Source organism: Scyliorhinus canicula, chromosome 4 (assembly GCF_902713615.1).
Source record: "Scyliorhinus canicula chromosome 4, sScyCan1.1, whole genome shotgun sequence".
Taxonomy (NCBI): Eukaryota; Metazoa; Chordata; class Chondrichthyes; order Carcharhiniformes; family Scyliorhinidae; genus Scyliorhinus; species Scyliorhinus canicula.
The window spans coordinates 39,461,422-39,480,345 of record NC_052149.1 but is presented as its reverse complement, the minus strand read 5'-3'; the positions used below and the strand labels follow the sequence as shown (position 1 = coordinate 39,480,345).

Here is an 18,924-nt window from a genome sequence, read left to right as displayed (position 1 = left end):
CATTCTGACCCACTGGGAATCAACCCCTCTGACCCAGCTCTGCACCTATTTACTACTTTTATTGTTTATAGTTTGTACAGTCTATATTTTGTTGTTTATAGATTGTAAGGGCTATATTCAGTAGTAACGAGCACCAGGAAAGAAGGGCCCTTTAGGAATTAATATTAATTGATCTTAAATATTTTCCACAAAGTTTAATTTAAAGGAGTAAGTCACGGCAGGAGAGCTCAAAACAGTGGTGTCCTCCTCCTGCTCTATGTGGGAAGCCAGAACATTTCCAGTACCTGAGGCCAGTATGTGTTCAGCTCCACCTCCTGGAAGCCTGGGCTTCGTAGCTGAAACGGTGGCTGGAGACACTCCACAGCCAGGGCAAGAGGACCAGGCAGGCAGTGCAGGAATCTCCTGTAGCCATTCCGCTGCAAAACAGATACACCGCTTTGGACATTGTTGAGCGAAATGGCCTTTCATGGAAAATCAGCAGCCAAATGCATTGTCCAATGGCTGGCTCTGTTGCAGAGAGGTGGAGTAAAAAGTGTCGGAACACAATAGCTATCGGGATTAAATTGTAAGGGGAATAGTCAGGCATTCCTGTGGCCACAATCGAGACTGCAAGATGGTACGTTGCCTCCCTGGTGCTAGGGTCAAGGATGTCTCAGAGTGACTACAGGACATTCTGTAGAGGGAGAGTGAACAGCCAGCGGTCATGTACACATTGGTACTAATGACATGGGTCAAAAAAAAAGGGATACAGTCCCAAAAGCAGAATATAGGGAGTTAGGAAGTAACTCTTAGGTTTAAACTAAAATGACAGGGGGATGGGAACCTATGCAGAGGGTCAGAGGAGGGGGAAATAAGGATGAGAACAAAAGACAGAAAAGGGAATAAGAAAAATGATAGGCGGGGAAATCAAGTGCCAGAATCAAAAGGGCTGCAGTGTTACAAAGACAAGCCTTAAGGTTTTGTACCTTAATGCACAGAGCATTCACAATAATGTGGATGAATTAACCGTGCAAATAGATGCAAATGGGTATGGTATAGTGGGGATTATAGAGACGTAACTCCAAGCTGACCAGGGCTGGGAATTGAACATCCAGGTGTATTCAGTATTTAGGAAGCACAGATACAAAGGAAAGGACAGTAGGGCTGCATTGCTCATTAAAGAGGAAATTATCACAATAGTGAGGAAGGATATTAGCTCTGACGATGTGAAATCTGTATGGGTAGAGCTAAGAAACACCAAGGGGCAAAAAATGTTAATGGGGATTTTATAAAGACCCCCAAACGGTAGTGGTGCTGTTGGAGATGGCATTAAACAGGAACTTAGAGACACATGTCATATAGGAACATCTGTAATTGTGGGTGACTTTAATCTGCATACACACTGGGCAAATCAAATTAGTAACAATGCCGCAGAGGAGGAATTCCTGCGTCATGAGCTCAGTTGATGTTACAATGGGACGGGATGACTCCAGAATAGAACCCTGGTGTAAAAGACTGTAACGTTTAATTTTATTTTATAAAATGTAGAGGAACAGAGTCACAGGACTGCTAATTAGTTTCAACGACAAGAAAAACATTTTTTAATAAACACGAGAAAAGATACAATGCCCATTTACACCCCCTTAGCTTAACAAATGCACACAGATTTTAATATTAATGAGGCTTGCAAAGTACATCTTAAGCTACTGTTAGGAAAACAAGGTATATTTAAGGGAATTAGATCTGTATTGGCAGGCATTAGAAATAAGGTATAGTTTTAAATGTGCTTAGTATAATGTTTTTGTTCCTCGAAAGGTAAAACCTATATTTAGATTCATCCTGGACAAAGGTGTTTGTATGTGTGAAGGTTTGTTAAGTTCCAACTGTGTTTCTGTTGTGCTTAGAGAGGGCGAAGGCATGAAGAATAAATAGGCCAACAGAGGTATGTGGGCATTGCTTAGAAATTGGTGCCTTGTAAGGTAGAGAAGCTTTTAAGTTTTAATTTGATTGCAGCTGGAGACAGAGCCTTGGGGAGTGATCATCTCTCAACTCTGGCAAAAGAAAAACTGGGCAGGATGGGAGGTGCAAAGAAGTAGATTTCCTAAAGTACAAGTTACAGTACAGATAATCAGGGAACTGGGACAGAAAGAATATTTATAACAGCTGGAGTTAAGCGAACAGAGACCAAGGCATTTTTCAGAAGAATGCAAGGAAGTATAAATAAATTGTTCTGAGTTAAAGAGACAATTACAGTAACCAGATCAAACACCTGATGCCATTTTAATATAGTCTGGGAATCAACAATTAAAGCAATTGTAGTTTGCACAGCAGCCAAGACAAAGAAATCGTAAAGAGCTTGGTGTAAACTCCTGGACTGGATTCACTGTTCAAAGTGGGGAAGGAAGCTTTTCTTAAAAGGATAATTTGGAAAAACTGGTCTGGATATTGCAATTATTTTGAGAGAAGATTTTAAAGCACGTTTTGGGGAGTGGAGCTTAGAAACTCTCAGGTGATCACCACTAAATGTAATGATTAGAACGTGGGCCGGAGGGTGTGTGGGTGGTGGGGGTGAGGGTGGTGTGGGAGTAAGGGAGGGGGTGAGGGTGAGGGTGGTGTGGGGGTGAGGATGGGGAAGAGGGTGTGGAGTGAGGGTGGGGGTGGTGTGGGAGTGAGGGTTAGAGTAAGGGTGGTGTAGGGGTCAGGGTGAGGGTGAGGGTGGTGTGGGAGTGGTGTTGGGGAGGGGGTTGACACTCATGGCCTGGGGAACCACAAGTCAGCGGGGTCTCACTTCCTCGCCCACGGCCAATCTCCAACTTGGCAACTTCCCCTTCCTCTGGGTCACTGACCACGCCCAGGGCCCTCTGCTCAGCCACGGTCAGCAGCCGCAGGTCCGGCTATCACCCTCCTGTTTACTCCCACTCCCGGCGGTTATGGATGGCCTTCTTCTGGGGGGGAAGGGGGGGAGCAGAAAATGACAGTGTTAGACATTCCAACTGACGCATGCAGTCCAGGGGTTGAGCAACCTGTGGCCTCAGTGGCCAAGGCAGGCGGCCGTGGCGGCCATTATGGGTCCCGGAAAATGATGCAGGGTGGGGGTTCAGACACCCTCCGGGTGGGGGGGGGGGGGGGGGGGGCGGTCAGGTTATGGATGTGGGGGACGGGGTTAGTGCCAGGGACACAGTGTTGTCTACTCACCCTGGCTACCCTGAGGAGGTTGTGCAGTTTCTTCCGGCACTGCTGGCCGGTTCGTCAGTGTTGCTGGTGGCGCTGACTGATTCTGCCACCTGCGCCCAGTCATGGCGAATGGCGGTGGCTGCCAGCTTCCTTCCTGAGCAGGGGTACAGGGTGGCCTCCCTCTCCTCCACTGCATCCAGGAAGGTCACGCGCTCGGCATCAGTGAACCTTGGCATCATTCTCCCCGCTGCCACCTTGTTGGCTGGAATGGTGTGTGTGGGGAGAGCAGTGTGTACATTCGGCTGCAGCTTGTCAGCCTCCTCAGTGTCAACCGCAAAACCAGCTAATCCCGCACCATTTCTCATTAGAATCAATTGTTTTCCACCTCCCCTTGGTACTAGCCCCTCAATAGTCACTGACTCGATCCAGGTGTGGCGCCAGTTTTGCTGAAGTGGAAGTCCATGAATCCTGCCCCAGTATCAACACTTGGGGCGGGATTCTCCGCCCGTGTCACACGGTGACCGGAGAATCCCACCTGATGTCACTGGACTTTTCCATTGTATGCGGCTCACCCGTGGCATTCTTGCGGCAGGCGGGGCGGCAGAATCCAGCCCTTAGTCTCAGGAATGGAGAATCCAGCCGATTGTCTCTGAGATCAGACTCCTGTCGTACTCAGTAGACTTGGAGGGACGGATCATTCGTAAACGTGTGGACTTGAGGAGTAGAGAGATGCTCCAGCAGTAGGGTTGGCATCACCAAAGTACCAGTCAACTTGTTATAGACATAATCCATGTCTCCATGGAAGCAAGCAGTAATAAATTGCCTCTGCGAGAACGGGTACCTATTATTTGCAGTTTCTGTTAATGTCGATCCTGTGGAAGTATCTCAGACTACAGAATTACACTGCTCTATTAAAAACAGAAAACCCCCTCAAAGACTCAATTTAAAATTGTCCAACACATGTGTATAATGTTTGGTCAGAGTTGAGGACTGAGCGGTTAAGGAGGTAAAGGAAGAGGGATTTGGTGATTGTAGTGATTGTCCCTTTAAGGGCAATATAGCAGAAGAGGGTTACCTGGCCTGGGGGAACCAATTGAGAATGAGAGTGACTAATCGCTTCAGGGGGTGGAGTCCTCTCTTAGGCAGAAGATATGTAGAAGACATGTAGGGACTGGGGCAGCTGGTGGGGTATTCTCGGGCAGCGGTGGTCTGTTCTAGGACAGCCGTGAGGCTGCTGGGCACTGTACAGTTTTTCTTATCAATAAACTGTTGTATTTCTCAAGAAGTCTGCAGCATGCACCACTACAGTATCATCTCGACAAGTGTGGAAGTTGAACATGCGGTTAAGGCCACTATGGGCAGTACATAGATAGAGAAGGGGTTGGGATCAAAGTCTGACATTTTCATAATTATGCTCATTTGTTTTTCAAAGTTATTTGAACCCAAGCTAGAGAACAAATTTGGCTAAGGTTTCTTCAGGTAAGTTTTATCTTAAGTGTTTTGTTATTTCAGAGAAAAGAGGGGAAAAAGGGACAGAAATATATGGTGATGGGCAGATAGATGTTTTCAATCATCTGTATTTTCACTGTTCCTTCGTCAAAAGGAATTTTGACTAAATTGAATTTCAAATTGAATTTGTAAAGCATCTAATTCCTCTTGAAAGACAAAGTCAACAAGTTGACAGTAATAGTGAGGGGGCAGCAGACTAAGGAATGTCTAAAATGTGAGGTGGATGGCAGCAGTGAGAGAGATGGAGAAGAGTATTCATTAATATGGATCAAAGCGGAATAGTCATGAGAGCAAGTAGGGTGAGTGGTGGTAATGAGAATACGGTAGGAAGGGGAGAGTAGGGGTCATGACCAAAGGGAGGGGAAAAGGGGATTGGAAGGAATGATGCCGCTCTTGACATCTTTCCCCCCTCTTTTGTTCACCTGAAAAGAAAGAAATAGAAAAAGAAAAGAAGCAGAAGAGGAGAGATAAAGAAGAAATTAATAATGTATTACATTGCAAAACATTATTTTTTAAAAGTGTTGGTTAGATTTACTTGTTTCCGATTGCAATTTGTGGTTTCCAATAGCCATGAGTTTCATCCCACTCTAACTGTCGCAGGTCCATGTAGATGCAATGTCTGTCGTCAGTGTTAATTCCTTGAAGGTTGGGTGGAGAACTGTTGTCAGCTGTTTTAGTAAAAGATTCCATAATTAAAACTCTTGTCAAATTCACAGAAAAAATAATAGTCTGCACTTATATAGGATGTTTCACATTCTTCAGCTGTTGTTACTCTTGAAGCATAGTCAATCTTGTATTTTTGGGCAAATACGTTCATAACTTTCACTTTGTAAGGTCATATGATCATCAATACACGGTTCAGTGACTCACTGGCTAAACTATTGAATTGTACACACATATGGAACTGTACTAAATCCTTCAAATGACCCCTTTCCTCAATAATTAAACCTCAATAATTATAGTAGATTCATGTGAAATGTCCAATTATTTCCTGATTGTCATAAAAATCTAGGGGGGGGGTGGTGGGTGGTGTGGGGCAGAGGCAGTTCATCAGAAAGAAAGATCTGGGTCACCCATTTCCACTATTGCAATTGTGACGTTAGTGAAGGAGGATAGGAGTACTCCGGCAACATCATAACCTAAGGTATGATGTTAAAGAATGGAAAGGGTGGATTTGAATTGTCTTGCAGCACTCTTTCGATGGTCTCATTCAGTTTTGCGACCAGCTACACTCTTCACAACATAGCGCTCCAGAGATGTGTCGAGCTTGAAGAGGATGAGGCCCTGAAAGGACACAAGTCATCGAAGAGGAGAAGCAGGAGTTGGCAGAGGAGGTGTGAGAAGAGGAAGATGATGCAGAGCATGGGGGGGAGGGGGGGGGGATGCTGTTTAGGGACATGGTCGGACACAACACAAGGTTTGAGGGTCTCGCCATGGTGCCATTAACATCAGGGATCATCTGATCCTGGAGTGCCTCAAATTACACCCTCAGGCCCAGGGGGACCGAATGGTATGGCTCTCACCTTGACCTGCCTGTGTTAACACTTTATGTGAAGGTGCGGCCTGCAACATTTTACCTCTTACCACCAATGGAGAATGATTTCACCAAAACTGCTGACATAGCCTTACTCTCCTTCACCACTTCACACCTCTTTCCTTGTCCCTGCCATTAACTAAAGGAGGCTCACACCTCTGGTTTCAAGTATTTACATAATGGAAAAAGGAGGAGACCGAGGATGATGATGGCACCACATTAGGAGTGGCACATTTATCCTCCTTGGTGACAGCCTCAGCCCCTGTCTGGCATTCTGAAGGGCTTGGGGGGGGGGGGGGGGGGGGGGGGCACCAGCCATCCTTGTGCCATTGGGGCCACTGACTGTATCGTGCTGCTGGAGGGTGTGCTTAGGTGTGACAGTGCTTGCTCTGAATTCTGCTGTGGCTGCGCTTGGACCTGTAATGGAGCAGGTCTAGCACCTTGTTAGCACTGCTGCTTCACAGTGGCAGGGACCCGGGTTCGATTCCCGGCTTGGGTCACTGTCTGTGCGGAGCCTGCTGGCTCTCCCCGCGTCTGAGTGGGTTTCCTCCGGGTGCTCCAGTTTCCTCCCACAAGCCCCAAAAGACATGCTTGTGAGGTGAATTGGACATTCTGAATTCTCCCTCTGTGTACCCGAACAGGCGCCAAAGTGTAGTGACTAGGGGCTTTTCACAGTAACTTAATTGCAGTGTTAATGTAAGCCTACTTGCGACACTAATAAAGATTATTATCTGCACCTTTGGAAAGGACAAGAAGCAATCATGAGAAATGGCTGGGGAAAGCAGAAGACTGCATTGCAGAGGCTTCTTGATTCAGTGTTTGGCACCGCTTTGAATTTCAATTGTAATCGCATTTGAAATGGGAAAAGAGTGTAAACGATATGCACTGCTTTGGGAACAGCGTGCTGGTTGACAAAACTCTGGCAAATATGTCAACTATAAGAGACAATTTGACTCAGTGGCAGAACGTTTGTTACAGTTACTATTGGTGGCACACTGGTAATGCCACTAGACCTAGTAACACAGAGGCCTAATGTTCTGGGCACACAGGTTCAAATCCCACTATAGCAGCTGGTCGAATTTAAATTTAATTCGATTTTTAAAAATCTGGAATTCGAAGCTGGTCTCAGCAATGGTGGCTATGAAACAATCATAGATTTTGTTGCAAAGACCCATCTGGTATTCTAATGTCCATTAAGGAAGGAAATCTACCATTCTTACCTGATCTGGCTCCAGACCCGCAGAAATGTGGTTGACTCTTAATGGATCTCAAGGGTAATTAGGGATGGGCAACAAATGCTGGCCTTGCCACAATGCCCACATCACATGAAAGAATTAGAGAAAAGTTGCAGGGGCAGTTTGACAGGCTGACAAGGGGGAGGGCGTTGGGACAACTGCGAAGGGCAAGAGGGGTGCAATATGTGTATGGGGAGAAGGCGAGCCGCATGCTGGCGCACCAGCTACGGAGGCAAGCCGCGTCCAGAGAAATATTGCAGAAACGGACTGGGGCTGGAGGGGTGGTGTCGGAACAGGGGAAGATAAGCGAGGCATTTGGGGAATACTACCAGGGACTGTACGAGGCGGATCTGGAGGGAGAGGAGGGGGATATGGGGCGGTTTTGGGACGAGCTGAAATATCCCCAGGTGGAGGAACAAAGAGGCAGGCGTTGGAGGAGCCTCTGGGTCAGAGGGAGCTGCTGGATAGTATCAGGGGAGGTCGGGGAAGGTCCCAGTGCCAGATGGGTACAGCGGAATTTTATAAGGAATTTGCGACGGGCCTGGCACCACATCTGTTGGGGGTGTTTAATGAAGCACTGGAGAAGGGGGAGTTCCCAGAGAGATGGCGCAGGCAGTAATCACACTAATCCTGAAAAAGGGGAAGGACCGGTGGCATGTGGGTCATATAGGCCCATTTCACTATTGAACACGGATGTGAAAGTATTGACTAAGTTGTTGGCAGGGATTGTGTCCCAGGAGTGGTTGCAGAAGATCAAACAGGCTTTGTGAAGGTCAGGCAGTAATATAAGACGGCTGTTGAAGTAGTGATGAATCCGTTGGGGGCTCTGGTACCGGAGGTGGTAGTGTCCACGGATGCGGAGAAGGCATTTGATTGGGTGGAGTGGCGGTATTTATTCAAGATTTTGGGAAGCTTTGGGTTTGGGCCGAGATTTGTGGCATGGGTGCGGTTGCTGTAAGTGGCGGCAAAGGCTAGTGTGAGGACAAATAATATGAGTTCATGGAGCTTTAACTTACACAGGGGTACGAGGCACAGGTGCCCCCTGTCGGTGTTATTGTTTGCGCCGGCCATAGAGCCATTGGGATGGCTCTCAGGGGATTGGCAGAGTGGCGGGGGATTATGAGGGGACAGAGAGAGCACCGGGTGCCGTTCCATGCCGTTGACCTGTTTCTGTATGTTTCAGATACGCTGGGGTGTATGGGAAGAATTATGGGCCTGCTGGGGAGGTTTGGGATATTCTCGGGGTATAAACCGACTGGAGGGAAAAGTGAGGTTTTCCTGGTGAATGAGCTGGGACGGTGGGCAAATTTAAGTTGACATTGGTGGGGAGGGTCCAAGGGAAGAAAATTTATATTTTCTGGAGTTCTTGTTTATTTTTCAGGCTCTCCTGATCTTTATATCAAAGGCCTTTTTTTGGAAATTGGACACGATCATTTCGGACTTTATATGGGCGGGGAAGGTGCCGAGGGTCGGGGGACCCTGCTACATAGGCAGAGGCGCGGGGGGGGGGGGGGGGGGGGGGGGGTTGACATTGCTGAACTTGCTTCATTATTATTGGGCGGCAAATGTGAATAAGGTGCGGCGATGGTGGTAAGGTGAAGGGGTAGAGTGGGTTAGAATGGAGGAGGAATCTTGTCAGGTGTCTGGTTTGAGGGCAATTGCCAATGACCAAAGTAGGTATTCAAAGAGCCCGGTGGTGCAGTCCACGGTGAAAATATGGAATCAGTTGACGAGGCATTTTAGGGTGGAATGGAAGTCGGTGTTAACGCTGCTCTGCGAGAATCATGGGTTTGAGCCCGGGGGGGATGAATACTACACACAGGAGGTGGAGGGAACTGAAGCTGGTCAAGGTGAGGGATCTGTATTTGGAGGAAGTGTTTGCCAGTCTGGAGGAGCTAAGGGAGAGGGTGGAGCTGCCGAGGGGGAGTGAATTCAGGTATCTGCAGATTAGGTCTGGATTCCCTCGGTTGCCAGGATACACTATGTTGGAGCGACTTCTGCTTCCGGATGTGGAAGGGGAGGGAAAAATTGGGGATATATATAAGTGGCTGGGGGAGCAGGGAGGCAAGCAGGTGGTGAAGATCAAGGAGAAATGGGAAGGGGAGTTGGAAGGGGAGATCAATTGGGGAGTATGATGTGAGGCACAGCATTGGATAAACGGGACCTCCTCCTGTACAATGTAACATTTCATAGAATTTACAGTGCAGAAGGAGGCCATTCGGCCCATCAAGTCTGCACCGTCTCCTGGAAAGAGCACCCTACCCAAGGTTAACACCTCCACCCTCTCCCCATAATTCCAGTAACCCCACCCAACACTAAGGGCAATTTTGGACACTAAGGGCAATTTAGCATGGCCAAACCACCTAACCTGCACATCTTTGGACTGTGGGATGAAATCGGAGCACCCGGAGGAAACCCACACACACACAGGGAGGATGTGCAGACTCCGCACAGACAGTGACCCAAGCCGGAATCGAACCTGGGACCCTGGAGCTGTGAAGCGATTGTGCTATCCACAATGCTACCGTGCCTTGGGCGAAAATGAATGGGTTCTTCCAAGGGGTAGCAGATGAGTGTAAGAGGTGTGGGCGGGGGCCAATGAATCATGCGCACATGTGAAATGAAATGAAATGAAAATGAAAATCGCTTATTGTCACGAGTAGGCTTCAATGAAGTTACTGTGAAAAGCCCCTAGTCGCCACATTCCGGCGCCTGTATGTTTTGGGGTTGCGAAAAATTGGTAAGATTCTGGGCGGGAGTGTTCGCAGTCTTAGCCAGGATAGTGGAGGAGGAGGTGGACCGGACCCTTTGGTGATGATATGTGGGGTTTCAGAGAAGCCAGAGAGGAGAGGAGGAAGGCGATGTCATGGCTGTCGCCTCTCAGTGATTGCACTGGAGAGGCGGAAGCTGCTGAACTCCACACCCTGGACAGTAAGAGTGGAGATGCAGTACCCCTGGATCGCCACGGAGTGGGATCCGGAGGCCAGGGAGATTCTCTGGTTGGCAGGGTGTACCGCAAGGGAGCAGCGCCTTACCGTATCGGGGTGAATGAAGCTCTCAGTGCTCCCGGAGCCCAGCAGGCAGGAGATCTCATGTGCGTTGACCTTCACATATTTGAAGCGGTCGCAAGATTGTGTGGTCGAGACTGGTCAATCGAGACCATGGCGAGATGAGGCTGGTCGTCAGTGGTTGCAGGCAATGAGCGGCCTGATGAGATGCCCGACGGGCAGGGGTCCCGAGTCGGGCAAGATAGCGGCGCCCACGAGCCGCACATGTCGTGGGGGAGGCTAGATGGCGGCGCCCACTGGCCACACGTGTTGCGAGTTGAGCAAGATGGCGGCGTCCACTGGTCGCACGTGGTCCGAAGAGGGGAAGATGGCGGTGCCCACTGGCCGCACGTGGGGTGTGCCGGGACAATAGCGGTGATTGAGCAGGCCTGCCACACTGCAGCGAAATGTCCCTTCTTGCCACAGGCCTTGCAGAGGGCGCTCTGTGCCGGGCAGTGCTGTCAGGGGTGTTTTGACTGCCCACAGAAGTAGCATTTGGGCCCCCCGGGGTTGGCTGGCTGCCATGCGACATAGGCGTGGGGCTGGCTGAGGGTGATCGCTGTTGGGGTCCACGATGGGGCGGCCATCTGCGGAGCCCACGATGCACAGGAGGGGTGGGCCGTGCGGTCGGGGGCATCGGACTGAATGTTGCGTGATGCGACCGTAAGTGAGAGCGCTAGCTTTTTGGTCGCCGCGAGATCGAGCGTGGTCCCTTCTAAGAGGCGCTGGCGGATGTAGTCAAACCCTATGCCCGTAACAAATGGTCTCTCATCAGCAAATTTGAGTGTTCCAAAATGGGCTCACAGTCACAGTCTCTAACTAGGGCGAGAAGGACGCGCCAGAAATCTTCCACCGACTCACCTCCTCGCCGTGTGGAGAGGAGGTGCCTGGCATAGAGTGTGTTCAGCCGCTGAGCGTAGTTTTCCTTCAGCAGCGCCATGACCTCTGCGTAGGTCGGCACGTCCTGGACGAGTGGAAAGACATTTGAGCTCAGCCGCGTGCAAAGGATCTGGAGCTTCTGTGTTTCTGGAATTGTGTCTGATGCAGACCCGATGTACACTTCGAAACAGGCTAGCCAATGCCCAAAGTCCTTTTTGGCGTTGTCTGCTTGAGGATGCAGCTGCAGGCAATCAGGCTTGATGCGGAGGTCCATCTCTGAAAAACTCAGTGTAATAAATTGATGCACTATCAATTATGCAAAGACGAGAGTAGGATGTAATCGAGGCTTTATTACACTGAGATTGGATTGGATTTGTTTATTGTCACGTGTACAGAGGTACAGTGAAAAGTATTTTTCTGCAAGCAGCTCAACAGATCATTCAGTACATGGGAAGAAAAGGGAATTGAACAGAATTCAAGAAAATACATGAGAATACATAATAGGGCAACACAATATATACAATGTACTACATAAGCATTGGCATCGGATGAAGCAGACAAGGGTGTAGTGTTAATGAGGACAGTCCATAAAAGAGTCATTTAGGAGTCTGGTGACAGTGGGGAAGAAGCTGTTTTTGAGTCTGTTCGTCCGTGTTCTCAGACTTCTGAATCTCCTGCCCGATGGAAGAAGTTGGAAAAGTGAGTAAGCCGGGTGGGAGGGATCCTTGATTATGCTGCCTGCTTTCCCCCGGCAGCGGGAGGTGTAGATGGAATCAATGGATGGGAGGCAGGTTCGTGTGATGGACTGGGCGGTATTCACGACTCTCTGAAGTTCCTTGCGGTCCTGGGCCGAGCAGTTGCCATACCAGGCTGTGATGCAGCCCGAGAGGATGCTCTCTATAGTGCATCTGTAAAAGTTGGTAAGGGTTAATGTGGACATGCCAAATTTCCTTAGTTTCCTGAGGAAGTAAAGGCGCTGTTGTGCTTTCTTGGTGATAGCGTCGACATGAGTGGACCAGGATAGATTTTTGGTGATGTGCACCCCTAGGAATTTGAAACTGCTCACCATCTCTACCTCGGCTCCGTTGATGCTGACAGGGGTGTGTACAGTACTATGTGGCCTCCTACAGCAGCTGGCGAAATGGCTGCTATACGGGAAGCACATATATTTATACTCCGCCTACTGGGCGGAGCCAGCAGGCAGGGATCTACCCCCGTACCTGTAGTACAGGGGCCTTACCGTAAAGCACCTATATCAACATCTTCTATATACAATATATACATCAGTGGTGCCGACCACAACCATCCCATGGGTGCATTTGTGCAACAGCAAGGGAAGCCTTCTCGTATCCTCAGCAATGTTTATTCCTCAATCAACATGTCTAAAGTAAATTCTGTGGTCACCACCTTACTGCTAAGTGTGAACATTACTGTCACACTTGCTGACATAGCATCAGTGATTTCACTTCCATTTGTTAAATTGTCAACCTAGGACAACACAATGATTTACAAAACCATGATACAAGGGTGAGTCCTGCCTTTCGTCCAGAATAATGGACAGATTTCACACTCTCCTGACTTGTGTGCGCACACTGGCTAGCTTGCTCACTTAAGTTTTATAGATAAATACATTTGTTGACAAAACTGGCACCATGGCCTGATATTTTCAACAAAAATAATGCACAAAGTTAGTCGTGTCAAATTCTGTTGGGATCAGTTGTTTCTGTGAGAACCAATTTTGTAGAATCTTACAGGACTGAAGGAAGCCATTCGGCCCAACATGCCTCTCTGGGCTCTTTGAAGGATCAACCCAATTAACTCAACCCCCCCCCCCCCCCCGCCCCGCTCTCTCCCCATAGTTCTGCAAATTGTTTCTTTTCACATAGTCAAAATTACTGTTGCATCTACTGCCAGCATGCTTGCAGGCAGCAATTTGCAGATCACAACAACCTTGCAGTGTAAAGAATCTCTGGTTCTTTTGCTGATTATGTCAAACTGGATTATCTTAATTTATGGAAACAGGAATGATTCTTTATTCATCAATGGTGATGATTTAAAATTTCCTGGCATGGGTCTAAATGAGGCAGTTTAATGATGTGAACTAATGCTCATTAGGTCAAGACTATCCAAAGTCATTTCCTTACAGCCAGCCTAGACAGAAATCCTTTATCCCTTCAGTCTGGGTTAATTCAAATTGGAATTCCAGAGGTGAAAGGACAATTTAATGCAACTCAGTTCCACATACAGAGCCTCCTGTAAGGATGAGCCCATTCAATCCAATTATAGTTTTATACTGATCTCAGTGAGGTTTCATTAGTTGCTTACCTGCAACAACTATTTTGATCTCGACAACTGATGAACCTGGGAGACTGACAACGCATCCCATAACCTGTGGCGCTGTAAGAACATAATCTCCTACAGCTTTAAGTTTGATAAAAAGAAAATAAATTAATGCTATTTCATCACAGACTGTTGTTAATCAAATACAGTACATTTTAATGAAAACAAATCTCAAGTATAATTTCACTTTGATTCCATTCAATTACTTGTCTAATTTGGAGAATTGTAAACTTCAAAGATTCCTTGAAGAGAATTCTCGTTACAAACTGGATAGGTCTGGTGCAGGGGTGAGGGGTCAGTGGTTGAACTTGATTTCAATTCAGCAAAGCTTTGAACAAGAGTCCAATGCTCCTTTGCAAGCACAAGATATTTAGAACTGGACAATGTTCATTGAGAGACAGCAATATCACCAAGTGTCAGCTCCACCATTGGAGTCACTAACACAAGCATTCCAGTCACCTTCATGATATGGAAAGTGAACAACATAGAACTAAGGTTAGGGACAGATATTAGTAAGAAACTAGACACTGGGGATAGCCACGTTATTCAGCAGCCCCAAACATTGCATTGTGTGACTTACTGTAATAAATGAGGCTGGAAATAGTCAGCCAAAGTGTGTGATTGTGCATTATGCTGATGACTAAAGTGACTCCTTGTTCTTAATACAGCGAGCAACACACTTATCTCTGAAAGGGTCAAAGATTTATTGCATGGGGCTCTTTCAATATCACATGGTCCAATATGAAAGCCATGATTGTTCTTTATTCTGAGCCATTGTGGATTATTTCCTGCATTCTTTCCTAAAGTATCTGGCAACAGATTTCTCAGAAACCTTGCTTCATCTTCCTAGTCAACCTTTGCATGATCTGGTGATGAAGTCTTTTTTTTCACCTTCCACCTCATTCTCCTTCTAATCATCATCTGGAAAGTGTACAGCGTTTAGAATGCAGCAGATAATCACTGTTCTTGAAACCTTTGCTGGCCTGTGCTTTGATGATCCTCCACACCTTTCGGAGCACCCAAAATGGGGTTTCAACATTTATTTGCTTTCTCCATAGTGATTCTGGAGGACTTGAGGGCTTCATTATACATGTATTAAGCTGTGGAGGATAAAGGTTGAGGCTCTTAACCAGGGATCCCTGCAACCATTTCAAGCAGATCGCCCAGTCTCCATTGTGCAGATAATTTGAAGTCAATTTAATACTGATTGCCAAAGGTTACAATAACCAGGGGCATACATTTTTTTACCTTTCACTCTCAAGGTATTAGTCATCTCCAGAGCGGACTATCACTTCAGTCCCGACCTCAGCCCAACACAGGATGTGAGGAACAGGGAACAGCTACAAATCCCCAGAGGCTCTTGGTTAACATTCCAGTGCTATGTTGTCGAGGGGACAGTGCCCAGCGTCAGCGGGTGCGTTTAGCTTGACTCATTAATAATGGACAAGAAGAGTAGCAAGAGCTAATATGGACACATTATCAGCTCCACTGACAGTTTAGCACCCTCACAGTGACAGTCTATGATCCTGAGCTAACAATCTAGGAGCTTAAAGCAGAACAGACCCTGGATGAAGACTGAGTATGAGATATGTGCTTGTTAAAGATACCTTAATGCCTTGACAGAATTGTTGTTCAGCACCAGCAACATGTTTCAGATTGAGTAAGTAAAATAAAAATAAAGAATATTAAATTGTACAACAAAGTATTATACAATAAAATCGCTTGTGTTATGTTACAGGGTGTATGTGATTTTATTTTTACATTAGAGCCTCTGAAGCAAAATGATTGACAACCCCAGAGATAGGTGACACCCACCTGGGGTGCAATGGATATGCCCACTATTCAATCAACCCACTCAAATCAGTGTTCTGGTTCATCATGGTAGGTAGAGTCATTTATTGAATAACAACGTATCATGGCAGCTTCCTGGTTAACAAATATTCATGTGCAAAATCAAATGGTTGGTAGCAGTTACCAGCTACACATTAATAGAATGATGTCGCTTTTGCAAGATAAGATTTGACGAGTTCCCATTCAGGCATTCAATGCAACATGAGTTCCAGAACTTGCATCCTGTCTTTGGGGAATCCTGCTACTTGAAGAAAGCTTATTTTTGTCCTTGATGCTTGACAGGGTCCACAGAGAAGGACAAAGTGTGAGGTCCACCTGAATAGAACATCTATCACTTAGATTCGGTGGTGTACTGTTGATTGATTTATGTGACTGTGGTTACCACAAAGCTGCCTGGAATCACCCACTTGTATAACATTTCAGTGCTGTAATCACTTTAACAGCTACTGACAAGGCCGTGTTCCTTTTTGAGATGGGCTGCAAATCTGTAGACAGGGGAAGGCATAAATCTTCAATAGTTTATGGGGCGGTGGGGGTGAATAATTTCCTAATGCACTACCTCATAAAATGACACAGGTAGGACGTTTGAGAACCACATGGAGTGGTATTAACACAGTTGAATCAAGTATCTTCTGTGATGCTTCATTTCCTCAGCTAGCCACTTCCATTTCTTTGCCCTCCTGACTTTTGTAACATAGAAAATAGCTTGTTGTGGAAGTTAATCACCCACTCCAAAATTTACATTTCCCCGGGATTCCTTCAGAGAAGCTCCTGGCCCCAAACAATCAAAAAACAGTGATAGAGAAAATCTCCAGAAGCATCTCAGAAAGTTCCTCACCAATGGGCTCCTTTATCAAGTATCTGGGCTGGGGATGTTGCAGTGCTGTGTCTACCAACATAAGTAAAGTGGTGCTGCTTTTATTTAAGTAAAGTGGTGTTGCCCAATACCAGTTGAGGCCCTAGTTGGGGGAAATTGAACAGGCAATTTGACCACAGCCACCTATCCCCTTTTATATGTAGTATTGTTGGTTCAAGTCAGATCGTAATAGTGAAGAGAAATATGCTGGGTGTGAAATTTTGATGGCTATTTTCTGGGGTAAGATTGCATTATGATCCCAGACCAGACTCCAACAGTGGCAAGGATGCTGGACCGAAATCCCAATATTTTAGTTTATTTGTAAGAATGTTTGAAAAGAATGATTCACTCCAGGACTCACTGCATGAAGAATTAGGGTTTGGTTATTTTTGAAACAAAACTTTATTATAAATAAAGTATTAAACTTTTTAACTTTAACTGAAAAGAACAGCTTACAATTACCCCTTAAACACTACTACTCAATTTCCCATTAAACAAGAAAGAAAAACATACAGGGCGCGATTCTCTGCAAAGGCGGAGAGTCGTGAAGGCTGCCACGAAACCGGCCGTGTTTCACGGCAGCCTCCGCGCCCCCTCCCGGGACCCGATTCTGCTCCCCGGTCGGGGCTAGCATCGCGGCCCCGTGAACTCCGGCATCGCGGGCTTAATGAGTTTCGCTAAGCCCACGCGCCAAAGTTAGCGACGGCTGACGCATATGATGACGTCAGCCGCGCATGCGCGGATTGGACGACTCCAACCCGCGCATGCGCGGATGACATCAGACCCGCGCATGCGTGGTCCGTAATGCCCCAGAGGGAGAAAGAGTGCGCGGGAATCGGATCCGCTGCCCGCGATCGGTGCCCACCGATCGCGGGCCCATGCCACCCTTGGTGGCATGGTTGTGCAGAACGGCACTTTGCGGCCGTTTTCACGAACTGGTATAGCAGGTGTATTAAAAATCGTGAAAACGGCCGGAAAGGCCTTGGAAATCAGCCCATATGCCAGGGGAGAATCGCTGCTCGCCGTAAAAAAACAGTGAGCAGCGATTCGTGTCGGGGGGCGGGCGTGGGGGGGGGGGGGGGGGAGAATAGCGGGAGGGCGTCGGACCAGCGTCGCCGTAAAAATTTGCGCCGCCCACTATTCTCCGCCCCGTCGTGAGTGCGGAGAATCGCGCCCACAGCTCTTTATCTATCTTACTGTGGGAGAATTGTGGCCTCAGAGCCAGGCAGATCAGAATTCAATTCCTGTCCCCGAAACTTCCTCCAAAAACTAACTCTCTAAAGCTTTTCAAAATGTCTCTCTCTCTCAAGCTTTTCAAAATGTCTCTCTGAATTCCTTGGCTCCATCCAGCAATTACCTCATTTCCCCAAGCTGAAAAACAAAATTACTTCTGAAGGCTGAAAAGCATATTAACTCTCCAGGGACTTTTCCAGTCAAATCACAGTCCAGTAGTCCAGACTGAAAAACACATTCCTTTGTCCATTTCCTGTACCAGCCTCCCCGAACAGGCGCCGGAATGTGATGACTAGGGGCTTTTCACAGTAACTTCATTTGAAGCCTACTTGTGACAATAAGCGATTTTCATTCCATTTCATTTCATTTCACCTCCTGGATGCTAAAAGCACCCAGGCCCTGCAAAGCAGATTAGTTTTAAACAAACATGACCACTGCGGTCATGCACTCTCTGACCCCAGACCGTTAACCTTTAAAATGCCCAATACTTAGAATCCAATATTCCTAAAGTCTTCCAGTCGTCACAATTGCATCAGTAGGACACTACCCTATGCTTTCTCTTTTCAATGGGGGCAATTCAGAGAAAGAAAATCTAGTCTTATATACACATCACCATTTTGATTGCATGTTACCCCACTAAATTACATTTATTTTAGGGTTTAACAAGCCTATGTAAAAGGTAAGATAATGCCTTAGAATTTTCTATGGGTGAGATGCATAGTGTCTTGTAATGTGTGCGTAATGTGGGCAGCACGGTAGCACAGTGGGTAGCACTGTTGCTTCACAGCTCCAGTGTCCCAGGTTTGATTCCCGGCTTGGGTCACTGTCTGTGTGGAGTCTGCACGTTCTCCCTGTGTCTGCGTGGGTTTCCTGCGGGTGCTCTGGTTTCCTCCTCGTGGGCTGGAGAATTCGGGCGGCCATGGCACCCATTGCGTCGCGTCGGACCCCGCCATTCTCCAAGGCGGGCGGCACGACTCACGCCGGGCCGGTTTTTGGGGGGGGGGAGAATTGGGAGGACGACAGGGGCGGGATTCACGACGACCCCCGGCGATTCTCCCACCCGGCGGGGGGTCGGAGAATCCCGCCCCAGGTTTCAAGGTTAGACTGATTTTGTAGTGCTGCTTCCTTATCACAGGTAAGCTCTTTGTCAATACGTACACCAGGGCTTCTTGCTGCTGCAATGAGGTTCTACAGGAAGTATAATCATGTAAGGTAAAGTCGCCATAGTCCCTGCTTTCCCCGTTTGGGGGAGAGCTGACTGGTGGTGATTTAACCTGAGGATCGCCA

The 18,924-nt window shown here is 47.4% G+C and overlaps 1 protein-coding gene across 4 annotated transcripts in view; it reads right to left on the bottom strand.

The window, feature by feature from the left end:
- Positions 1-18,924, bottom strand: part of LOC119964510 — a 210,188-nt gene that overhangs the window by 61,445 nt on the left and 129,819 nt on the right. For all 4 annotated transcript variants that reach the window (XM_038794087.1, XM_038794083.1, XM_038794086.1 and 1 more), the window contains 2 exons: positions 13,683-13,778; positions 5,198-5,330 (listed from right to left, as the gene is read on the bottom strand). In XM_038794087.1, coding sequence (XP_038650015.1) covers positions 5,198-5,330; positions 13,683-13,778 — 229 coding nt within the window. The remainder of the gene's footprint in view (positions 1-5,197; positions 5,331-13,682; positions 13,779-18,924) is intronic.